The 10,231-nt window shown below is 45.8% G+C and overlaps 2 protein-coding genes across 2 annotated transcripts; both read right to left on the bottom strand.

The window, feature by feature from the left end:
* Positions 1-1,514: 1,514 nt before the first annotated feature.
* On the bottom strand, positions 1,515-3,248 carry Pmar_PMAR025534 (hypothetical protein; the record flags this gene model as incomplete). The annotated part of the gene is made up of 2 exons (XM_002765147.1): positions 1,515-3,113; positions 3,192-3,248. 2 exons carry the CDS (start codon positions 3,246-3,248, stop codon positions 1,515-1,517), a joined length of 1,656 nt encoding a protein of 551 aa, XP_002765193.1.
* Positions 3,249-3,962: 714 nt separating this feature from the next.
* On the bottom strand, positions 3,963-8,527 carry Pmar_PMAR025533 (hypothetical protein; the record flags this gene model as incomplete). The annotated part of the gene is made up of 16 exons (XM_002765146.1): positions 3,963-4,033; positions 4,086-4,147; positions 4,190-4,286; positions 4,335-4,446; positions 5,102-5,469; positions 5,545-5,660; positions 5,722-5,853; positions 6,132-6,250; positions 6,300-6,499; positions 6,652-6,822; positions 6,889-6,964; positions 7,019-7,172; positions 7,498-7,738; positions 7,786-7,842; positions 8,038-8,180; positions 8,520-8,527. 16 exons carry the CDS (start codon positions 8,525-8,527, stop codon positions 3,963-3,965), a joined length of 2,127 nt encoding a protein of 708 aa, XP_002765192.1.
* Positions 8,528-10,231: the final 1,704 nt, after the last annotated feature.

Raw genomic sequence — 10,231 nt, 5'->3', positions numbered from 1 at the left:
AGTGATATCCGCGCCGAAGGAGAGGGTCAATTCTTGAGTACCGACGAGCCCACCCTCACGGATGCCCTTCGGCGATCGTCCTCTCTCATGAGTAGGTAGGCAAATGCCAAGGCAAATGCCATATCGTACTTGAAGAAAGGATAATCCTCCAAGGTTTTGGAGCCCTGAATGACAGACCGGCAAACCTTGCACAAAAGATGCGCTCTGGGAATACCGTCGAAAGGATCCCGAAGGCCTGAACATATATCGCAGCATCTCGGGAGGCTACAGGTCTCAGTCAGCCGGCTCAGTGACTCCCCGCCCAGAGTCAGGCCCGCGTTTATCTCGATAAGCAGACTTGAGTCCGGATCACCCGACAGTCGTACAAGGGCACTCCTCAGTATAGCCCTTACGGGGCCGCCACATGCAGCGCGACCGTCAGGATAACCGAGCACCGCCACAACGGCCAAGTCGAAGGGGAAGGCGTGGATCACGCCGCGTGATCACTCCGAATAGTCTGACTCAGACTCAGACGTCCATATCAACTCATCACGGTGAATGACCAAGACGTACGTGAGAAAAAAATGATTGGGACGGGTGTCATTGAGAGCTCGTGAAACAACGGAACATGATGATGAGGTCTCCTCAGCGTAATGTTCCACAAGCCTATTGCCAGAGAAAGGGAACTGCAAAATCCCATTCGGAATATCGATAATCGAAAATAAAATTTTTCAGCCAGTTTCAATGGTTACCCACATACCCGCAACGTGCGTATCCGGGTGGGCAAAGAGGTACATCATATACCGCGCTACGGCATACTTCGCCTCTCGCAAGTACGAACCCTCAGCTGAAGATAGACTCTTCTGCAGACGGTCGAACAAGAAGACCAAATGACTGAAATAAACAACAATAATTCACAGTAACTCGAGTTGAGCCACAACTTGCCAGTCAGAAGGCGTATACGCTTGGAGAAAACAACTATTGATCAGTTTCACTGTAGACTGGACTGGTAGTGGAGACAACTCGGCGTCCATCACTCTGAGAAAATACACCACGCTAGCAATAGTGCAACAACGAGCCCTATTGCGACTTCCTATTTGACGTCACTGAGATTTCACTGTTGTATGATAAGTCGAAGAATTTCAATGGTGGAGAGCGATGCGCATATGCTCCCTCCCATATATTCACACAAAAGTAGCGTTTGAGTTATCCTGAAAAAACGCAAGACCCCCCACGCCAACCTGTCTAAAATCTTCGCCACAAAATCATCTTCGCCTCGCCGATCACTAGGAGGAGCCAATCGCAAAGCAGAAGTGCATGTCAATAACCTACAGCAAGCGGCCGTTGAGGAAATGCAAGATTGCAAGTAGACCTCTTCACCTCACTGCATGGCTGCTTGATAACCGCACCAAGGCATTCGGTCCCTCGAGACACTGCCGCACCAACAACGTCATTTCTTCTGGCATTCTTATTCTGAGCGCCGCGCATGCCTCCAGTGTCCGAATAGCCTGACAACGGACAAAGAACTTTTCAGTTCAGTCCGAGTGTAAAATATTTCCCACCTGTATAGGCGACATTGTAGCAGCTCTATCCTTGATAATGTTCTCGAATAAATATACATAAGGCACACCAGAAGATGCAAAGTTAGCCATCAGTTGTACCGCCAATTCAGTAGACATCGATTTCATTCTCGTTACCGACGCCTCCCCAACCTTTTCAAACAAATACAACACTTTACCCAACCCCCGCGCGCCACTAAATTCCTCTCCGACGAGTAACTCCGTAATCGAAACCAACTGCACTGCCGTCAGCGTTCCATCCACGACAACATCCGTCAATCGATCTACCGCCTCCAAAACCCGAGAATCTTCCGAACTCATCAGCCCTTCTGCCAACCTCGTATATATCTTATCAAAATCTTCCCGGCGCATATCTTCCATCACGGGCGTCACTTCAATTTCCGCCACGATCTCCTCCACCTCCTCAGTTTGCACTGCCTCATCCACCCCTTGCGGATCCTCCTCAATTCCCAACACTCTCATCGCCGTCAAGCGTTCTGTTTGCGACCGACCCGCTAGCGCCTTCAACGCCAATTCAGTTGATTGTTCGGGACGAATATCAACTAATAATGACAACAAATTACAAATGTCAGTTAAGACACTCGGCCCTTGAGCTTCCGCAACTAAATCGAGGCTCCTCGACAAAACCATATCAGTAAATGCTCCGTTATCCGCCCACACAGAAGTGTTCAATTTCGTCATCGATGCCACCAGCCGGGCCATCAAACCACAAGAATCAACTTGAGGCAACAATTTCCGCAAACGGCTGATCAGTCGGGATATCTCTTCCGAGGTCGCCCAAATCTCCGACGCCTCACACAACCAAATCAACTTCACCGCGCTCAGATTTTCCTTCTCTCCCTCCGACGGTTGACTCTTCAGCAAATCCTGCACCGCCGCTTTGAAGAACTCCTCCGTTTCCTCAACTTGCACTTGCCGCAAACACCACAGAAACGATACTATTTCATCACTACTAAGCACCGTCAAATCTCGCCACGCCAAGTTGATCGATGCCTTCATCATCCTCGACGAATCGACCATGTCCGGCACTCGAGCTATCGACACCGCAGCCGAAAGAATATCTTCCGCACAAACCAGCATCGGAGATCTCTTCAAACCACTCGCCATCGCTGACGGATGCAACTCCTCCGCGCGCTCAACAAGATCAGCAAAATGGTCAACCAACTTCTGCACCACCGATGCGTCTTTCAATTCAACCCTCGTAAACGTTGCCAAACAAGTATGCGTTTGCACAGGATTCAGCCCAGTGATCAACTGCTCCGTCGCCAGCTCGGCAAGATAGTCGTATATCGGATCATGAGCAACACATGCCTTCCGGAAGGAATACACCAGCGTGGTGAGGTCGTTGGAATCTCTCGGAACCATACCACAGTTGCGCACATAAGCCGATGCCTCCACCCAGAACCGTACGTCAACAATTTCGTGGCGCGCAAAGGCGTACATATACCGTGATGCCTTATCAAGTGTCATCGCCGGCATAGTGCTGATGATCGTATTCATTATCGTCTCCCCAAGTTCTCGCGACTCTGCCGTGCCAATCTTTCGGCACAAATCCTAAAGTAATTGCATCAACAACCGAAAAACAAGTTCTGCAAACAACCGAAAAACTCATCATCCTCCAAAATTTCTCACCACAGCTTGAGCGAGCTCCGGTGAACGCATGTCCATCACATTCACAAACCGCGACATGCATTTACAAGCCCGACTAAAATACCTACAATAAAAACGTCCAAACGTAACTAAGTCAGTTTTGTTTAGAAGTTCAACTTTCGAACACTTCCCCCGCAAAAGAAGTTATCCAATTAAGAAATGAGTCCCCGACAAACCTCGACAACGCCCTTCCTTAGTTTCAAAAAGGATACTATCTTAAAAAGGAAACACTTAATACAGCTCACAGACGATATAATAACAATCACATATCCCAACAATTTCTCACAATTTCAATTCCTCCGATTCCCATTGACCATCACCAGGTGCGTAAAATCTTCGCAGTGCGGCCAGCACATGGGGTAGCTTATACCTAAAACCACATACGCACTAACCAACACCCCCCATCCCTACGGATTGAACAACGTCGTATTATGTTCGATCAGCCGCCACAACTCATCGCGCGAGTCCAGCCTCATGCCAACTCTCACAGAATTGCTCGTTGCCAGTTTAGTCGACGCCAATCGTATTCGAAAACAACCATGTCGGACAAACCAAAACATCTCAACATCAACGATAACAAAACCCGAACAAAATCATCCCCAAGACACTAAAACCATCAACTGCTCTAGGGTGGCCCAAGCACACCCAAAAATACAACACCCCGAACCCTCCACATTGCAAAACCAACAAAACCGGTCAAGATTTGATACCATAATTTCTCTACTTCTTCTCTACTAGGAATCAACATAAGTCTCACTGACGATAATACTGTCCACCGTATCCATGGGGTGCCTGGTAATACTGACCCGGGGGCGGTCCGCCTCCTGAAAAAAACCAAAAATTATTTTTTTTCCGAAAAAAGAAACTGCTTCTCACCCTTCTGGCGTTTCCCAGCCTCATAATCGTACATCCCCGCAGATTCATATCCACGTTTATACCTGCCTCGAAAAAATGCCAAGTGCCCGGATCGAACCCGCGACCTCTCACCCAGAATTATATTGTTGCTGTTGTTGTTGTTGCCCTCCATAGTAACCCGACGGTGACACGGGACCAACGCCAAGATATCTCCCTCCATATCTACACATCAAACCCACTACCTCCTCCTCCTCCCCAATAGAGTACTACTGCTGCCCTCCTGCTGGTGCTGAGTGCTGATATTGATAGACCCCTGGGGGCAACCTCCCACCCTTATGCCCTCCTCTTGAGCCAGGCGATGACGGCTGGGATACTCGCGCGTCTGTTACAACAACAACAACGGCAAACTCAAATTTCAACGTCTACCAATCATCATAACTCAGAGAAATGATGTTGTGGATTTCCCCCGAGATCGATGCTCATTTTTCACTACTAAAAATTACTCTAAACTTTCGCCAAAAATTCACAAAAAAGATCTATTTCTAACCATTGTTTTTGGTAAAATTTCCCAATTTTACATCTTTTAAAATTTGCGGCATCTGATACAGAATCGACAATAACCATTTTTAAAAAATTTGACAATTTACAAAAAAAATATATTTTCTCCGTAGTTTTTTCGATAAAATTTTTTCAATCCGTTTGTTTACTCCACGAAAAAATCAATTACACCCTTTATTACATCTATTGTGAGGATGCTGCTGTTGCTGTTGATGATGATGACCATAATACTTCCCCGGATGAGACACCCCGCCCTTTCCTCCTCTACTACCACTATTCCTATTATCCCTCACCGTCGGACCCCTTCCACCCGAATTTCGTGGCGCAGTGACAGGTTGGACAATCCTAATTCTCGCACTCTCATCTCCCGCTTCGATTCTCTTCTGCCTCTCCCTCCTCGCCGACTCCACCAACCTCACAAACGTCGACTGTGGCGTGTCAATGTCATGAACCGTCTTCAACACTCCATCGCTTCCCACCGTAATGGTGTCCACCACAAAAGTGTCCAGAAGCTCATCCACACTCTTGCCCCCATACAAGGACGCGATCAGAGGAGGATGCCCAACGAAATACGTCGAAAAATAATGTTGCAGTAAACTGCGGTGAATTCCCTTGATATCACCATCCTCAGCAGTGGCATCGCGGAAAAATGCATGGCAAAGTAAATGCAGTTCATAACGGAGATTCAACAACTGCCAATCCTCAGCCTGGAATTTCCCATATAATGGAGTCCCTTTCCCATCCAAATCGTTGATATCTTCGACCGCCCAAATGTCAGCAGCATCAGGATCGATATAAGTGGTCTGTGACGGCGCCTCAGGGAGAGGCGATCCAACCACCGGAGTATCTTCAGATGGAAAAAATCCAAACATTTCGCGCGCCACAAAATCCTAATCCATCCCAGGGTAGTCCCCGGTATTACCACCATCATTGGCCTCCTTCGACTCCTCAGCTTTCACATCCTCCTTACTAACCTCTTCCGCTTCCGTCTTCTTCGCCGCCGCCGCTTCCCTCATCGCCACCGCTTGAAGGTACGTCCTAAAACCAGCAACCACCTCTGCGTAAAAACGTCCCAAAACCGGACCAAATTTCCCACTACCTGTGTTTTTTCCTCCATTCCAGCTTAGTCTCCGACCATGCATCCAGTTGGACTTTAAACCACTCGCTCGGTCCCATAATCGTCGGAACTTTTTCCAACACTTTACGGTGGCGTATCCAACCATCCAGTTTACTAAAAAACGCTGAAAAATTTCCCAGAAAAAAATCCCAAATTTTTCTCCACCTTTCCGCCGCTTCTTTTTTCTCCCATTCATACACCACTTCATCGAACACCTTTTGTCCATCCTCAAAAGATTCTTCCGCGTGCGGTAGAGTAAATCGAAGATACGCCTCTGACACCTTTTCCGAACTTATGTCATGCAATCTTTGTCGCCGAAAATACCCTCCCGTCCTGAACAAAAATACTAAATTTTTCAGAAAAAAAAATTCCCCATTTTTTCCCTATATTACATAGCCTTTTTCAAGTCATCCTCAGTGACTTCCACCTCTGGCAGAGTCGGCTCCGGCTCATCTCCTTCTTCCTCCTCCTCTTCGACTTCAACTAAATGCTCCTCTTCACTAACATCGCCCTAAACAACCTCACATATTCTCCCCATAAAAGACCCCCCACCTACGTACCTCTCCTTCCTGCATTTCCATAGCAACGTCATCAGCCAACTTAGTTTCACTTCCATCTTCTGCTGAAGGCTCATCGCCCTTCCGAGCCTCTGCCGCCCTCTTCGCCGCGGCAGCTCTCATTGCCGCCTCCTTCCTTTTACGCCGAGCTTCCGCCGCCGCTTCTTTGCGTGCCCTCTCAGCCGCGCGGGCAGCGGCTTTGACTAAACACAAGCCAACTCAGGTTCGATCCTCGGCAAAAGCTTCCACCTTCCCCACGAAAAATTCTACAAAATCAATTGAGACCTTCGGCAATCCAGAACAACTCAAATACGACCACGCGGGTTCAATTCTCAGCGCCGATATTTTTCATTACCTCTTCGCTGCCTCTCCTTCTCCACCACTCGGGTCTTCCACTCTCTCCTCAGTTCCTCGAGTTTCCTCTCCCTTTCTGCCGATTTCGCCGATTCGATTTCTCCCCGCACCAAATCTCTCACATAATTTTGATATCCATCATCAGGCTCGCCCACGCAAATTCGCGCGACACCTACGAAAATCCAAAAATTCCATAAAAAATTGCAATTTTCCTTGAAATTTTCCCGTGAAATATTACGTTTATGCGTCATAAATTTGGACATTATTTTCCCTCTCTCCTCCTTCAGTAATCCGCCTTCAATCTCGACCAATATCTACCCAAAACCCGCATGCACAAATCCCGCACAGGTTCGAATCCCGGTCATTACAATAGACCTCCCATCCTGCGGCGAACTCGCCAAGTCTCTTATACGTGATCTGATTATGCCCTCATCGACTGGTTGAATTCCAAAGAGGTAGTCGGGCCGATCGTTAGAGGGTTCTCCACCACGACGAAGTGGACGGAGCGAAGAAGATTTCAACCTAAAAAAATATGAAAATCCGCCATAAAATTACCTCCAATTCCTCGCATTTTTTATTCTAGATTCATTTCTGGAAAATAAATTTCCCCAAAATTTTCCCAAAATTTTCCCATTTTCATTACCATTCAAACATCGTCCTATCGGATATCTCCGTATACTGATACGGATGTAACCGCATAAAATAGTCCACAAAATCAAACACTCCTTGATCCGGCAATCCAACCATCATGATCACTTCCGGCTCCTTCAACTGCTTCGAAAAATACGGCGAAATTGAAATATCCTCAGCCGCACTCCTTTGCAGCGACCGACACGTAAAAGGTAACCTCTGAGTTAACCCCGCAAGCTCAGCCGCTCTTCTCCCGTCCATTTCGTGTCCGAGATTCACAGCGATTCTGACGTTTTTGAAGGTCACTGTTGGGTATAAATCCTTCCCCTTCAAATCATCCGGAATTGGAATTGGTTCGGTAACACGCAGGCCGTTTTTAAAAAGAGCGATTGAGTTCGAATGGCGATCCTCAACATTTTCACTCAAATTTAAAACGACGGTCACAACGTCGTCAAGACCTGGAAAAAAAGTGAAAAATTTACGGAAATTTCCCGAGAATATTTACCGAAATCAGCCTTGTCCAAATATGTCATTTTCATCTCCTTCCATACGCACGGACCATCTGAAAAAAAAATAAAATCATCCCACATGAAATTTTCCGCCCAGAAAAAAAATCCTAATTTCCAAGTAAGAAATTCTCCTCCAGAGCACTTCACAACCGTAAAATGACAAAAAATAAAAATTAAAACAGTACAAAATTCTTTGCGACGTAAAAAAACAATTCTAAATCCAGTCACTAGATTCTATCGCATCCTACTTGAAAACTGCCTTCCTCCCACGTGCTTCAGATGTCCTTGCACTTTGTCATACCCCAACCCCGCATCAAATGCTATTCCATTCGCATCAGTTCCCAACAGTAAACTTCCATCAATCGTAGTAAAGCCAACACGAACACAGTGCCTGACGAACAACTAATATCATAAAATGAATAATGAAAATCTTCGCCGTGCGGAAGATTCGCGGAAAAGGAAATCTTGCATTTCAATTCATATTATTTGCCGCAACGAGATGAGATGCGACAACCAAAAATTCTCTTCTGGCCGTTCTGATGAAATTCATTTCAATTTCAATTCTCTTTTTCTGGATCTCCTCAAGATGTCAGCATCCTCCATATCTTCCCCTCTCCCTCTTCGGCATTCAGGTGATGTTTTCCGATTGATAATAACGATGTCATCATTTCCTGATTTCTTGTTTTTTTCCTCCCATTTCTGTTACAATTTTACTATCATGTTTTCTTACCGACACATTTCCGCGATTAAATTTCCTCCGTTTTTTTAACAGCCCTCCAACTTTGCATCACTACACAGCTCCCGTCATCGTTGAACTTCCTCAACAACCTCAACTGAGCTTCGTCCCCACCAAGAGCAGAAAATCTACTCTCCTGATTCCCTTTCAAGATACACGCTAGGTCCGTATATGGATAACACTAGAGCAGCAGCAGACGACAAGGCTACTTCTGAGTGCCGCCGCAATGACAGTTTCTTGGTTTCATGCACTGCGAATGATCCTTCGCGGCGACCAGCAGGATGGGCTTCACACACCGGCCAATTTCTGTACTCGTTACATGTTACTTTACTAAATGTATTATGTACAACAACCGTCATCACTTTAATGATCATATGTAATGTAATATAGCGCAATACATTGATTGTTTCGTCATAGCAATGCCCTGTGGCTCTCGCTTATGTGCCTTCAAATTCCCTTCACCTTGCAGCCGCGAACTTCATTCCCCTCCTCACTCACCGCCGAGTTCGTCAGACGGTCGCTGTTTGTAGCTTTTTGCGGCGTTCACCCAAACTCAGTGGTTGTAGGGACTGTGTGCTCTCCCCACTTAACATTTTCCCTTCTACTGCGCGCGACCAATACTTATCGCGCGTCATGAAATTTTCATGGTGAGCTCTAGATAGATCTCTATAGAACTGTCAGCTTACCTGTTAGCTCTCTATCACAGTAACGCACTATCCACCACTCCTTTATTAAGGCTGAAAAATGATCAGAAAATGGGCAGAAAAATTGGTCAACAAATTTCCCGAAAAAAACACCAACAAATGGTCCTATAAAATTTCAGCTGAAAAAATTATTTTCCGGAAAATTCCGAACTCAGAAAAGCCACATCAGAGACTATCACGAAAAAATACACAATTTATCAAAATCGGAGAACCTGCAGAATCGACAGACAAAAAAAATCGTAAATTTACTCATTTCTCGGAAAATTCACCCCCCAGAAAATCAGTACGTCGTATAAACCTCCAAAAAATTGAAAAAAATTTCCGAAAAAACTCACCGATTTTCAGTTTAACTGAAAATGCACTGAAATCAGTGCGATTGGACAGCAAAAAAATCAACCATCACTACCGCCAAAATGAATCTTTCCACATGATCACTTTCGAGACACCTCCCATCAAATCAACCATAAACTCCTCCACTTCTTCTTTGTATAAATTGACTATTATACATTGGAGTTTCACCACCCTAGTGATATTTCACGACTACTGCGTAGTGTGAATATCGCAAGTTTTTCACGGAGTTTTACACCAGTTAACGTGAAACTCCATTATGTTAGCTTACTACATTTCGTAGAGTATAAGAGCATACCTCCCTACACCACCAGATGATACTCGTCGTGTTGCCGTTGTGCGCAAAAGCCGAATAACCGGATACTCGCCAAGAGTACGTGGACGCGTGTATGTGCTTCTTCTTCTTATATAACTTGGTCGCGGCACGACACGGTTGAGGGCCTTTTTGCCGCCAAAGTTGACCATTTATCATCAAACTAGACGTATGTGCTAAAATGTATATTGTATTCTAGTCTGCAACCTCGTATCTACGAAGCTGTAACTATAATTACATTTCTGTTGAATGTGTGAAATCTGGTGTCACTTCTCATTGTAGAATGTAGTAAATTCACCTTCTACTATCACTTGCAGTAGTCAACCGTAGTGGTCTTCTTT

Source organism: Perkinsus marinus, assembly GCF_000006405.1.
Source record: "Perkinsus marinus ATCC 50983 genomic scaffold scf_1104296975596, whole genome shotgun sequence".
In the NCBI taxonomy this organism is placed as follows: Eukaryota; Perkinsozoa; order Perkinsida; family Perkinsidae; genus Perkinsus; species Perkinsus marinus.
Note: the sequence above shows the minus strand (reverse complement) of the source record. Positions and strands in the feature narration are given on the sequence as shown.